General features: G+C 39.4%; 1 protein-coding gene across 1 annotated transcript in view; it reads right to left on the reverse strand.

Moving 5' to 3' along the window:
* The window catches only part of CYFIP1 (cytoplasmic FMR1 interacting protein 1), a 78,904-nt gene that overhangs the window by 47,128 nt on the left and 16,794 nt on the right, over nucleotides 1-14,982 (reverse strand). Inside the window, exons 2-15 of the mRNA XM_034071142.1 lie at nucleotides 14,102-14,225; nucleotides 13,822-13,911; nucleotides 12,783-12,860; nucleotides 11,596-11,697; nucleotides 9,882-10,063; nucleotides 8,518-8,614; nucleotides 8,251-8,379; nucleotides 7,097-7,201; nucleotides 6,725-6,816; nucleotides 5,380-5,497; nucleotides 4,536-4,658; nucleotides 2,383-2,508; nucleotides 1,941-2,107; nucleotides 7-154 (exon numbers count right to left, since the gene is read on the reverse strand). Of these exons, the coding sequence (XP_033927033.1) occupies nucleotides 7-154; nucleotides 1,941-2,107; nucleotides 2,383-2,508; nucleotides 4,536-4,658; nucleotides 5,380-5,497; nucleotides 6,725-6,816; nucleotides 7,097-7,201; nucleotides 8,251-8,379; nucleotides 8,518-8,614; nucleotides 9,882-10,063; nucleotides 11,596-11,697; nucleotides 12,783-12,860; nucleotides 13,822-13,911; nucleotides 14,102-14,218 (1,674 nt within the window). The 5' untranslated portion in view covers nucleotides 14,219-14,225. The remainder of the gene's footprint in view (nucleotides 1-6; nucleotides 155-1,940; nucleotides 2,108-2,382; nucleotides 2,509-4,535; nucleotides 4,659-5,379; nucleotides 5,498-6,724; nucleotides 6,817-7,096; nucleotides 7,202-8,250; nucleotides 8,380-8,517; nucleotides 8,615-9,881; nucleotides 10,064-11,595; nucleotides 11,698-12,782; nucleotides 12,861-13,821; nucleotides 13,912-14,101; nucleotides 14,226-14,982) is intronic.

Raw genomic sequence — 14,982 nt, forward strand, 5'->3', positions numbered from 1 at the left:
AAATACCTGAGTGCTGGAGGGTCCTACTGCACGCCTTGGGACTTTGATGTCAAAACCACTTTTGGGGTCCTTCTCTCCCCTTAGAGCTGGGTCGTTGAATGGCTCATGACCTGCTTCCCAGTCACAGACTGTCTTTCTTATGGCCTGCAAAACACTGGACACAATTCACACTACTTCAGACCAATACACATCCAAGTGCACTGCTGAGAACATTTTACTTCTCTTAAGCCCTCTTCCACGAGCACAGAAAATTTGCAACAGCATTCAAGAGCTCGGGGTAACTCAGAGTGACTACAAATGATTTTGCCAACTACTTCGAGAATGCTACATGCAGGAAACAATTGTCCCACGCTGTTTATCAAAAAGGACAGTCCAAGTCCTTCTCCTCTGTCAGAAGAAAGCTGATCTCCTAGACTGGTTCATTAGAGACAAAAGTCACTTAACAAGAATTCACCTCTGGGAACCTTAGCAAGCACGTCGAGCAATTTTGTTCTTGTAAACCATAAAGAGCAGATTACCTCATCAAACCAAAGCAGATTATTAACTAAACTAAAGAGACAATTCTGACTGAAATGAAAAGCAGCAGTAGAATTCCTGTTTCCAGCAGAAATCCAGAATTCAGCTGGACTTCATGCAAACGGCTTCATACTTCTAAACTGGACTCCAGGTATTTGTCAGAAACCTAACCAGCCACATCGTGTGGCATGCTGAATGGTGAAGTAAATATCTCTTCCCAGATCTGAGCAGGTGTGAAAGTAATACTTCCCTATTTCATGCACATCCCTGGGACAAAAAGACTCTCCCTGCAAACTTGATAATTTGGAGCAATTTGTTTATTTTTAGCTTATAATGATATTTTTGTGGCAGTCACAGCATTTAGCAATAGCCTAATTAGCCAAAGACTTTCACCTCTGTCATGGTTTGAGCATGTTTTGAGGGTGTTTTTTGTTCAAGGTTTTTTCCAGCCAGGTGGAGGAGGGGAGTCCGGGAGGAAGGAGAGACAGGACACCTGACCCAGGCTAGTCAATGAGGTATTCCATACCATAGCACGTGATGCCCAGGAGGCATACTGGGAAAGAGAAAGCTGGAGAGGGAGAGCTGTGGAGGAAAATGGAGCAGGGAGCACATGGTGCTGGGCCGGGCAGGGTGGAGTGAGTTATGGGTCGGTGGCTGGTGGGGTGTTGTATTCTTTTCACTTGCTGTTTGCTGTATCATTATTATTTGTAGTAGTAAATGGCAGTAGGGGTTTTGTGTTATGCCTTAGCTATTAAACCGTTCTTATCTCAATCCGTGGGGGCTACATTCACCCTAACTCTCCGGGAGTAGGGGGACTTGGTTTAAACCACGACAACCTCTAAGAGCTCTGCAATGAACCATAACAGTATACAACTGGTAAGCAAGTCAAGATTAAAAGCAAACAATAAGAGACAAAAAAGCAAGGTCAGGAAATGCCACCAATCGGTGTTGGCAGATGAAGCGCTTGGAAGAGAAGTGCAAGGCTAATAAGCTAAAACCAGCAGAAGCTGAGAAAGAGCAGGATGCTAAGAGGGCAGAGATAAGACTATGAGGTGGAATGTAAACTTGAAACACAAGGAGAGGAAACACTGGAATCATAAGGAAGGTGCACAGTAATGCCTTTATTCAAAATAATAATACTAATCTTGCTTTCAATATTATAGTATTCATCTTTCCTTAAAATAAGCTACAAGGGAGACAAGACTCCCTGCAGTAGTCCTAGCATAGCCATGTTGGCACTATTCATTTTTTCCTTCAGACTTCTTCAACTTCCAATACACATTCAACTAAGCTAACTTTGAATACCAGACTACTAGAGGAGTACAGACTTAAAGAGGCAACACTGAACAGACATGCAGCTCTTCAACAAATTTAGTAAAATTTAGGGGTAATAATATAGGAAATGATGAAAACAAGAACGTTACCTCTGAATGACATTTTTCTTCTTTTTAATGGCTTGTCTTAGTGGCTCTCTAAGCGTGACCTGGGCGAAGTCCTGAAGAGCTGCATAAATGGTATGGCGAATGGCATGATTAAAAACACTTTCCATCCTTCCCATCAGCACCTGAAGCCCTTTGATCATGGCTATCACCTGGAAAAAAGAAAAAGAAAACGAAAATTTTTCTTATTTTGTTTGTATAATTGTTCGAAAAGCCCTTTTTTACTTACAGAAAATGAGAAAAAAGGAACTAATAAGTTCCAAAAGATAAAGGATAGTTTTCCTGTACTTCTCCTACATACTGAATGGAGGAAAACATGGTCCTTCAGAGCTGTCTTTTTGCACTGAATATAGAAGCTTAAAGAGAATGTTGTCCTTTGTACAGAATTAAACTTTGGAAAAATCTTATGAAGAAAGGTTTCTCTTACCTCAACCAAAGCAAACTTCTCCTCGCTAGTATAATTGTATCTTGTTGCTCTTTCGTACTCTTCTGCGTTGTCGGGACAATCTTTATTAGAGTATTTGTCGGTTGGGTGTACCAGCTTCCACGAATACTGCAATTCACAGAGCAGAAGAGAGAGAAAAAAAGAGGGGGAAATTAAAATAGGACTGAGAAACAGCAAACGTAGCCGGACACAAATAACAAGCTTTAAGAAGTTATCTCCAGTGCTTTCAAGAATATCTAAAAAATAATATTTGGTACTCTTCTCAAAACCTGCATGAATTCTGAAACAACCATCCAGTGGAAATGCCAAACAATAATTTGCCTGACAGATTTGCTTGAAAGTCAGCAATCCTGTACTGGTTCAAAAAATGCAATTCACATTCAGCAAGTAATGCACTTCAGGGTATTTTTGATTGAGCAAATGCTAGCATAGGCAAGTTTTTTCTCTACTTTAAGCAGGAGAAACAGAGATGACCTCACTGCATTACAAAAAAGTCCGTTCCCACAAAAGAGAGCTTCCAATTTGGCCAAATATTCACATTTAGAATTCAAAAGACAACTGGAAAACCACATGTTTCCACAGGTTTTTGACCTTTATGTTTTGGGTTTTTTTTAATGTTTACTAGGCTTAAATAGCTGTATCATCCGTGACAATCTCTTCTGCATAGCATGCATTTCTCTTGAACACTGCCTTTTCAGTCACTGCAAACACAGCTCAAAATGTTCCTGAGCAGTGTCAGGCTGATCCAGTATCCATCAGGGTTCACCTAGTGAAAAATCCTAGTCACATTCAAATATTTTCTCACATTTCAAGTTCAGCAAATAGTAAGGTCTGGTTGGTATCATCTTTGCATATGTTTTAGATTACAGGGCAATATCAATTTGCCTACTACAGTGGATTCCTATTTGCACCAATGTTACAATGGCAAAGAAAAGCATCACATCCTATAACCTTAGTGCTACAGAGAGGACACTGGGGATTATTACTTATTAAACAAATATTAATTTGGGGAGAGCATCGAGTTGACAGGATTAAGTTGGACATCAAACGAATGCTGAAACTTTTTATCTGAACACGATGCATGTAGGAAGGCTTACAGTCACCAAGTAAATGCAGAAGACAGATAAGTAAGATACACCAGATCAGAATAAATTTTCAAGAGGAGGACAGGGAGAAGGTGGACATGAATGTACATGAAAAGCACTTAAGGGAATTCATACAAATACAAAAGACAAAGAAGAGCTGTGATAATAGGAAAATAAGACAACCCTGCTGTGGCTCCAGTTTGTTCTGGAACTGTGAGGATAAAAACAGGGCTAAGAATGAGAGATTTTCTACAGAATTATAATAGGAAGATTGGCGCTGTGAAGGGACAGCCTGAATGCAGCAATTTGCAATGACAGGAATAAAGAGAGCAAGTCTGGGAGTTGCAGAGGACAGAAATAGATGACAACAACCTTTCTTTAAGAAGCAGAAAAGCAAAAGATTTTCACTATAAAATACACTGTTGACTTAAATCAGAATAGAATAATACAGGGAAAAGCATGGTTCATCTACTAGCTTTTTAAAAGTCAACTGAAAGTACAGAAGACAAAAAAATACTGGAGAGAAAAATCTCTATCTATGCCCATTGTAACCACACTGCATTCATGAAATGCAGAGGAGGAGCAAGTCTGGCTTCTCTCACACAATATGACATCTGTTTTGACCCTTCCTAAAACATGATTTGGTGCAGGCAAGACAAACAGCTTTCATCCAAGTGCCTGCAGCATAAAAAGGACTCTGGCATCCTCCTCTTCAATTTCTGCCTTAAGCAGTTTCCTATACAGTCTCTTTTCTCAGTGGCACCTGGTTTTTAAATAAGTTATTAAAATATAGAGAAAGAACTCTGCAGGTTCTTTATTTCCTCTCCCTCATCTCCTCTCAAATTTTCAAATGCAATATTACTCCTAGGACCTGAGAACTTCTTGTGCCTTCCTCCAAGAATGTAATTTGAGCAGGAGGAAAAAGGAAGTGAACAAAGAAGGGAAATGAGGGAAGAAAACACAACATGCATTTTTCATTCCATTAAAGCAAAACCTGTCCAACCTCACTAAGCCACCTCTTCATCTTGTTTTACTTCCCAGATAACATACCACTTCCATGACATGTGCACTCCACTGGGAAAGAAGCTGCAGACCTTGGAGCGAGAGATCAAAAAGCTTCCGATACTCTGCATCTGTTTTTTGAGCTTCCTGTCGACCAGATCCAGTCACCACCTAGAACATTATTAAACAACAGAAAAAACAAAGCCCACATCAGACACATGCTGTACCCAGCAGCATGATTTCAGGAGCATGAACCAAAACCAAATTTCTACGTAGATTTCTTTTAAGTATTAAAACAGCACCACATACCAACACCTGCATCAATATTAGCTTTTTCTTCTAGAGACTACATAGTTGAACCACAGATTTTGGTCAAAAGATGGAAACCACTGGTATCCCTAGTCACCAAAATATTGTTGCAGATGAATTCAAGATATTGATTATATATATGTTCTAGATATGTATATGTTTTTAATATATATATACATGTGTGTGTTTACATGGGTTTTTTTTGTTTGTGTTTTTTTACTAATCTCTTAACTTTTAGCTTCATTTAAACCATTAAAGCACCCATTTGGAGTAAGGGCTATACAAACTCTTCCAAAAGCGATATTCCAAAAGTTCTAGGGTATATATCCTAAATGTATATATACACAGAGAGAGAGAGGTAGAATTGTACTGCAGTTTGCATGATGTGTCATTATTATATTACATTTAAACAGTACAAATACCATTCAGAGAATGGGTACTAACCCTGCTGCCAACTTTTCTTGATTGAGGTGATCAAGCTTTGTCATTTACCTAGCCCCAAGTTCACCTGCTCTTCAGATACTTAACAATAACTGTTAATCAGTAATGTGAAATTTCCACATATAGCTGTAATCCCACACACCTCACTGTTGCTGTAACGAGCCAGTTCTGATATGAAACGCATATGGTCTTCTCTTATTTGGATCATCTGCTCACATATATTGTATTGGGGACTGCTGCTGGAAGATGTACATGTCCATCTGTTTCAGAAGACAAAAAAACCCACCTAAATCAGCTTTAGGCAATAAACAGTGCAACTGATGCTGCAAAGAAAGATCCACAATGCATGGCTTTCTCCTGTTTGAGGCCTTTACTCTCTTCAAACCTCTACTTCTGGCCCTGCACAATCCACAAGTGATGGACTGCCCTTCTGAGTTCAAACAGTACTTTTTCCAAGTCTTAAAAAAAGCCCAAAACTTTTTTTCTTTTCTGTTTGAGTTTGTTGTTTGGTTTGTTTGGGTTTTTTAAAGGCTGCTTTTATGAAATAACAAACCAGCAACCCTCTTCAGGAGCATACACTTAGGGACAGGACCAAAAAGGACTGAAAGGCAGGGCAGAAGTATAGACATAGGCTGTAAGATACATCTAGCTACCTTCAGACTGGTTTTTGTTATTCTTGTTTAACTGTGAAAAACCTACAGTATGCTCCCAACTATAAAAGAGGCATTATTAAATACTACCAACATGTTATCAAGAGGGACACAAAAGACATGCTACCAGGAATGTCAGGTTAAGTAGCCTATATTTAGTAGCTCAGTAGGCCCACTGCTGTTGATTTTCTCTTAGCAATTACATGCAGGTTATGTGTTTTTTCTGCAGGAATTAAAATGCAAAGCATTACATTCTAAATTCATGTAACTGCATAGAGGGAAGGTTGTGGAGGAGCATGGAAATGTTCACTAAAAACAAAGCAATAACCATAAACCACAGAACCATTTACGTAACAACTGGCTGCTTTTACCAGCCGTTTTGCCATTCTGCACACCTAGCTGAAATAAAGGAGGGAAGACAAGCTAAGTTGCTGCTCCATATACAATATATACATGCCTATTTACCCATGCACTACTACTGCTCACCTTGCTTAGTAAAATCCTTCATTTCTTTTAAAGAAAGTTTCGTATTTAAAGGAAAAAAATAAAAGGGAAATTAGTGTAAGATAAATTTCATTTCCTCCAACCGAGGTGATTAGAAATGTCACAGATACAAGAATGAGTTCAGAAGCATAGAAAGATCTTTAAATGGCCTATTTCTTTCATTGTATCTATTACATGAATTACATTACTAGTGAAATACCCACACCAAAAAGTAGACCAAGGTGAAAATCCTATTAGTTACAGAGATCCGCAGACTAATTATGAAAATATGCTCCAAAGATCTGACTCTTCCCAGCCCAGATGCTCCCTGCTTTGTTTCCTTCTCCCTCTTACCTGGACTTATTTTCCTCATAATGGGCACTGGTCTTAATGTATCTGGCAAGTTCAATCTGCATGTCACCAAACAGTGGGACAACCTGCAGCTGCTGTACACATGGAATAAAGTGGATTAGATAAATTATTAAACATAAATCTTAGTGAAAGGGGCTTTAAGCAACCTGGTCTAGTGGAAGGTGTCCCTGCCCAGGACAGGAGAACGTTAGAACTAGTTGATCTTTAAGGTCCCTTCCAACTCAAACCACTCTATGATTCTAGGATTATTTACCCATATTATAGTCCAAAGTGATTTTTATTCTACTTAATTATATTTAAAATGCATGGGGAATTAATTTAAACATCACATATTAAGATCACATCTCAACCAACCTTAAAGAACTTGTCTATCTTGGCTAAATTTATCCTTTTCTTTGCATCCAGCTTATAGATGTTGCTGACACTTCCATCCATCAGGTACAATCCAAAGCCCATAACCTGAAAAAGAAATCAAACCTCTCTGCAAATGGATCTTAGGGGTAAAACCTGCTGCAGTAAGGCCACTCTTCATATAATTATAAAAAACACTTGTATTTTAAAAAGGAGGTTTTAAGCCCAACCCTCTTTCAAATAGAACAGATTTTCAAATACATACTTTTCTGCAGTATTCTTCTATTATATGCATATTAATAGTTTTTACTTTAACATTAGCCTGCTCACTTATCCTTAAAAAGTGCTACAAAAAGTGCTACTTGTTTGTATGAAGGCTTAGCATGCAAAAAACTCTCACTGAATCTAGAGTATGGCTATTTTTAGACACGTTGGTTTTTTTTGTTAATTTCCATTTTATTAAAATCCTGTATGTGCAAACTGATCTGTAACAGAAGGTCAGATCTAACATCTCTGAGCAACTGCTTTTTATGGCTTTCAGCACATCTCTGAATTATAAGCATAAGAGTTCAGAAGCATAAAAAAAAAAATCTAATTACATTTTGGTCAAGTTATTCACTAACAGAAAGTTATAAGTCAGTATTTACAATAGCAGGAGCTGAGCATTAGTGACTTAACGCATTTTAAGCATGCATTTACCAAACAAAAGGCCTAAGTATGAAAGACACATTGGGCATCTCTGCAGACAGAACACAAATGTTCTAGTGTTTGTGTATGGTTTCAGGATGCTTCTATTTAGTCCTAATTAACAGAGCTCAGAAGTTAAACATGAGGCAAATATTCAGTTCTTACTCTATACCTTTCTTCCACTTCAAGACATACAGTTGATATCAACCACTCGTCAGACTGCCCAGCACCCTCTAATTACATGTACATATTCCAGCTAACTAAACTTACCTACTCAGTAATCCTAGTTTTAAACTACTTGTTCTCTGAAATATTTGGTACAAAGCCTCAAGCAAGCTTGACACACACCTAAAAATAAAACACATCCTTTCTGCTCTCATTATACTTCCTAGAAACATGGTTTAGGACTTCAAACATCTGTGTCCTGCCTTAACCATTCTTTTCCAATTTTGTAACCAAAAGAAACCTACCTTCAAGAGCATATGTTTCTCACTGGGTGTTAGATACATTTTGTTTTCATAGTAGTCCACGCACAAATTCACAATATCTGCAAGCAACTCTTCATAGCCAACAATCACCTCCAACTGCTGCTGTAAAGACTGGAAAAAAAAGAAGAAAAGGATATTAGTCAACTAGTTATAGTCACTGGGGAACAAGTTACTACCAAACTGGAAGTGTTTCATTTTAATAGTTTTGTAAAGCACTAGGTACTGTGCAAAAAGACAATTAAAGCTTACTTGTGTTATCTTGTTGTGGTTGGCAAGAAACATGGAGAGGTTCTGGGATTCTTGAATGGACTGAGGATCTGCCATTTTCCGGAGGAACTGAGCAGCTCTTTAAAAACAGAAAACAAAACAGCATTTCCCTTTTGTAGGATTACTCCTAAGCAAATCCATTGCCTTTGAATAGAAACACACCCATCTCCAAATCTGCCAGGGGAACTGTAAGTTGCAAGCACATCTTTAAGTGCCAGTACAATGGTATATCATTTGCTGCTCATGCAGAATTGCCAACTGCAATGTATCTTCCACCTCCAAACTCCTGAACCAAGCAGAAAGAGAATGGGCCAGAAGCATGCCTTCAAAGAAGTAGAAAGGCAAGCCAAGTAATTTTAGAGGTCTCCAGACACAACATCAACTATAAAAGGCAACTACTGGTAGATGTAGAAATTAAATGTCATGTAAGTGGAAGCAGCATAGATTGGCTAGTCATTGCCTGAATGGTTTTCTTTATGAAAGACTATGAGGAGGGTGATCCAGTAGTACTGGTAGGCAGAGAAGACACGTAAATGCATTTTCACCAAGGTTTTTTGGAGCACAAGGAATCAAGTGACGACTGAAACAGGCTGCCCAGAGAATTTGCGGATGCTCCATCCCTGATAATGTTCAGGGCCAGGTCTGATGGGGCCCTGAGAAACCTGGTCTAGCGGAAGGTGTCCCTGCCTGTGGCAGGAAGGTTGGAACTAGATGATCTCTAAGATCCTTTTCAACACAAACCATTCTATGATTCTATGATGCTAAAGCTAGTATAGAGACTGTCTTCCCCTGTTACCCTGACCATCATGTTTGAACAAATATACCTGATACCATCTGACAGCTCTAGCAGAAAACTTGGCCTCTGATACACCACCCTTCTCCCCTTCCTGCTACAACCCGAGGTCACAACAACCTTGAACAGCAAAGCTGAAATGTCTTAAGAACAAGTGTAACAACTCTCGGCTACAAATGTCAGAAGTGGGTGCCAAAACCAGAACAGAACAAATAGAACAGGAGTAGCACAAGCCACCAGTAAACCAGTTTCCCCTCAAAAAGAAAAGCTTTACTGAGCAAAGTATATTCATCATATTTAGCGTACACCAAGACAGAAGTATTTGACAGCTTGGCATTAAAAGGCAGAAGAACTTGGCTGCTGGAAGAGCATAAAGAAAACAGACTAACTCATGGTCCTATCTGCGGTCAGCGCATCCCCAGTTTCAAGGTAACCTGTTCCACACAAGGACTACTTTAGAAGAGGCAGCCGTTAGAAAAAGAGCAACTGCTGCCATCTCGTGGGAGGCCTGTGTGCTGGCAGCAGAAACCCAGGTCCTGTTCTTGCCACTTACCGTTTGTAGGCTGAATGGTCGTTCTTCACGCTGCACTTCATATTTTTCAACTCATCCAGCACTGCGAACATGTTGATGAATTTGCCCAGCGTGATCAGATATGCTTCAGACACAAAGTCCTTCCTCCTCTCCGCGTGGCACAAGCGTCTCACCTCCCCACAAAATCGTTCAATTGCATTTCTCTAATGAGGGAAAAAAATGGCAGGAAGCAGGAAGAAAAAGCCATGAAATTTCCAGGAAAAAACCTTTCATCACACAACAGGAGCTGGTCCAGTGAAAAGCACCACTCACTGAGGCAGAAAAATGATTAAAGTATGCAAAGTGCTCTGGTTTCGACTAGCAAGGCACAAGCACAGGTCTGTCATAGAATCTCAGAACGGTTTGGGTTGGAAAGGACCTGAAAGATCATCCAGTTCCACCCTCCCCCCAACATGGTCAGGGACACCTTCCACTAGACCAGGTTGCTTAAAGCCCCATTCAGACTGGCCTTGAGCACTGCCAGGGATGAAGCCTACAGCTTCCTTGGGCAGCCTGTTCCAGTGCTTCACCACTCGCAGTAAAGAATTTCTTCCCTGTATCTAACTAAATCTCTCCTGTTTAAGTATACACCCCTTACGCCTTGTCCTCTGTGGGGCTGAATACTTGCTGTGAGCTCCAAGTATCAGCAGTGATTTTTGCCACAGAGCTTGCCTAGCACAAAAGTCAAGCTACTTTTTTGCAAACTGAAGTAATGAAAGTTTAAAATCCCTTTGAAACAAGTAATTTTGTGCTCTTTAGTGAGGAAGTCTGTATGCATTAAAAGGCAGATTATAGGTATGTTCCCTTAAAACAAAAAAATCCAAATTCCACAGCACACTGTACATGCCAACTCTCAGTGTACATCCTGCCATGTGTTCATGTGAGGGCTTATTTCCAAGCACTCATTAGAGCCATTTGAGATGGAGATTACAAGTATGAAAAAGACAGCAACTTCTAGTGTAAAAAGGAATCTGTTCTGACATTAGAGCACTATTCTTCTTGAATGAAAGGAGGTTGTTTGTACTCAATAAGATCTGACAGCTGGGGAAGACGACAGGAAATATCACATTTCATTCAGTGTCCTCTTCCTGTGGCCTCCAGACCTTGTAGGCTCTAGATGCTCCGGTTCCCTCCGAGTAATGCCTGGAAACATTCTCAGTCCATTGAACCAAATGGCAAGCTGCCAGCACAGAGGATAAAGCAAGACAGACTGCTATTCTCCAGTGACCATGTAGCTCAAGTGGCTGGCAGTTCACAACAACTGGGTTATCTTGCCTTGATTAGGAATTTCCATAGCACAGTTGCACCTGCTGCTCTGGAGTCCAGAATAGTGAATCACTCACTCCCCAACAAATGGTTTCTGTGTCCAGATGCTTTTATGTATACATGTGAAAAGTATTATATTTCCATTTCCTTTCTTTCTAAAGTACCACCGCTCTGTCCCCATGTGCTACATAGGGACCATATGCAATTACTTTTGGTTTTACGTGAAATGGAGATTGACTGAAGATTTTAAGATAGGCATTAGAAATTCTGCCCTTATGTCAGACAATACAGGGTTTTTTTCAAAGTACAATGACAGTTCAGTATCTGAGCACACAACATCAAGCACACAAAAACAGGAGTATATGAAGTGTACAAAACAGGAATATAAAAACACAAGCCTACTGACAAATTTTGTTTACAAGCCTTTTACCTGAAAATACATAAAATTCATCAGTTTTGTGACTTCTGGCTCCAGAACTTCCACAGTTTTCTCATAAATTTCTACTCTGTTAGGCTGCTCATTGCACTTGACCTGAGGATAATTAAAAAGATCATTACGCTTGGAAATGTCCCTCATAAAGCCTCAGAAACTAAGATCCTGAGGAAATGCATTATCACCCTAATAAAGACAAACTCAAGGCATAAATTTCTGGGTTTGGCCATTTTATGCTAGGCTTCTAAACTTTAAGTAAAAAAACAAAATCTGAGTTTTTTTCAACTGCCTCATAGCAAGTAATTTAGTTGTCAAACACCTTTGTATGGTTAGGACAATCTTCTTCCCACATTAAACCACTTGCTCAACATCATGCACTAAACCGAGACCAGAACTAGAAATTAAAACAGAATACCTGACTCCCACTCTAAAGCTTTAAACCACAGGATAAGCCTTCTTTGCATTTCAGTACAGAAATAATTGCATTACAAGCTCCTTATAAAGCAGGCAGGTGTCAGCTCATGGTTATAATTTTGTTCAGTTTTCTGATGCACCTTAACATTCTTCCCACCCCACGCTTGTACAACCATTCCCAAACACTTTATATTGACTTGACACCTATTCACAGGGGTTTATTTTTGAATGCAGATCAAGAAAACACTAGGTAGCTCTGACATTTAGAACTTTGAGACATTTAGACTACATAGGTAGTCTAGAACAACTAGACATTTAGACTACATAGGATGTCTAGAAACTTAAATGTTTAACCTGAATGTTACTTGTTATGAGCTACATCACTTGTTAAAGCTGTTCTGAATTTAAGTATTAAGCTTTGGAAATGGTAAGGGTCCATTCTCCTGAATGAAATTTTGACCTCAAACAAATTTGACACCCAAAGGTTTTCCCTCTAGAGGGCATTACCCAGATACTACTCTTGAACCAGTCAGCAGGTCTGACAAAAAAACCATGAGGTATTGCTACAGACACCTTATCAGAAAAAAGTAAAAATAGTCCAACTGGTGCCACAGTGCTAAAAAGACACTTTTCTATGGCAGATCCAGGTTAACTACTCAGGTGCCAAAGTAAACTACATTCCAGAGATCATTGACAAAGCTCCATCTGTGCAACTCCACACCAAGACAGGAGTTCGAGTGTTGCATGGCAGTTTAATCTTCATCCCTTACCTGAGGAATGGCTCTTGAGCAGCTTCTCCATGTGTATAACATGACTGCATATTCCTGGCCTTCTTCTAGCATTTCATTCTGTAAGAAAGATGCTCAATATAATTAGGCATTGTAATAAAAAGGGATTAAACACACTTGTCTTCCATCATTCCAAACCCTTGTCAAGACAAACCTGTTTCTCTTATCAGTGTACCTACAAACACACACATATTGCAAGCTGAATGATACATCATACTGTATGTAAAATAATATCATAATTTACAGGCTTAGCTGGCATATTACATGTATCAGAGCTGAAGAGCTACTCATGTCCATCTCGGCGATAATCCAATGGCCAAAAAAATTTCCATTAATTCCCAGTCATCTGTTTTAGCACCCAAGCTAATTCTGAGAGAATTCACATGACCATCTTCCTACCACTTAGGCCAACAGATACCTGCCAGATCACTAATCAACAACTGCAGCAATTATGCTTACCTAATGACAAAAATTATCATCTCCCCAGATCAGGTTAGTTTTTTGTGTCATTAGCAGAGACGGAGTTACCATCATGAAGTCTTATCTTCCACAGTGGAACCATTAAAAACTGCAGGATACCTTACACAGAAGCATGTCAATAAACCACCAACATACACACTCCTTAGTGAGGAAGCCAACAAAAACCCTTCAATGCTACTGAACTGGCAGAGAAGTAGGGTAAATTCCGGAGGATGGAAGGTAACTTTTCACTCAAGTTACAGCAGCTAGCTGTAAGTACAACCAACACCTCAGAATACTGGAAAAATGCACAATGAAATCAGAAAACTCCTGAGCAACACTGGTTGACCAAGAAGAAAGATAATCTTAAAATTATCAAGAAGTAGATGTGTGAAAAAACAAGCGTCACACATCTTTTCATCTTACTGCCTGCTGGAAGTGTTGTAGGTAACCTTGTTTCTGGTTTTCTGCGGCCACAATTCTTGTAATGAACTGCATGAAGACATGTTCCTCTCCTTTTATTTCAAGTAATACAAATGTATATATCTGAACATCCACTTACCATGCTAGAATGGACTGTAGCTTGCTCAATGTATCTTGCAATACCAGTGACAAATGCATTTCTGTCTTCAAAATTAGTGTTAAAGTTTGGCTGCAAAGAAAGCAAGATACAGAATTAAATCTTTGGTAGGGAAAAGAATTTCCATATAGATTGCAAATACAAACACATTGCGGTTTGTGTTTCCTTTCTGTTTGTTTTTTTTTTTTTTTTAAAAAGCACATATTCTTTTTCTTAACAGCAATGGGAAATGGAAAAACTTTTTCCTACAATGACAACATACCTGGTAAAGCAGAGATGATGGTGGGGGTTCAATACACGGTTGCTGATCTGGCAATGGTAGTTCTTCCAAGAGGTCCACATTGGACAAGGCATCCTCCAATGTTACTTGAGCAGTCATTTTGCCCCTGGTTACAAAAAATACATACATATAGATAGATATGTATATGCACATACATATAACATGTATATGTTTGCTATATACACAGAAAACAAATGAGTAATATGAAAAGCAAGGAGCTATTAATATTGACGAAATGTGAAGTTTCCCTTCAACCATAATGGGAGGGAAACAAGCTGACACAGTTGTTTTTATCATATGAGTTTCAAATTGAGAAATGTTTCTCTTCCTCCATGCTGCACACCAGAAATACATTAAAAACAGAAGAAAGGATGACCTCTAATGCTCAGTTTTGAAGCAATGTGTATTCAAACCTTTATGCACAGATACTACTACCAGGAGACCTGGCTGTCAAAAGGTGTCAGCAGTCTCCAGTGTTTTGTGTCCTAGGACATCCAGATCTGCTTTGGGTGACAGAGAGGCCCCAAAACTCTGAGACTCATGACAATCTCCATACACCTCCCAACTGCTGCCACTGCATGGGGTTTTGAACCAAGAAGAACAGCAAGAAGAAATTCTAGGAAGAAAGGGTCTTAGTATATTTTTAATATATATCATGATCTACCCACCCTCCTCAGTGGAGTACAAAATCCCTCATTTTTAAGGCAAGACTTCTTCTAATCAAGCTGTCTAATTTTTTCTATAAGGCTTTGCAAGTTATTCTCCACAGAGAGAATAACCATGTGCCTACTGTGCATGGAGTAGCTGAGCACTGCCCTCTGCTCTAATCAGGAGGGTAGGAACACCAAACACCTGCATCCCAG

This window comes from Melopsittacus undulatus, chromosome 2 (assembly GCF_012275295.1).
Source record: "Melopsittacus undulatus isolate bMelUnd1 chromosome 2, bMelUnd1.mat.Z, whole genome shotgun sequence".
NCBI lineage: Eukaryota > Metazoa > Chordata > Aves > Psittaciformes > Psittaculidae > Melopsittacus > Melopsittacus undulatus.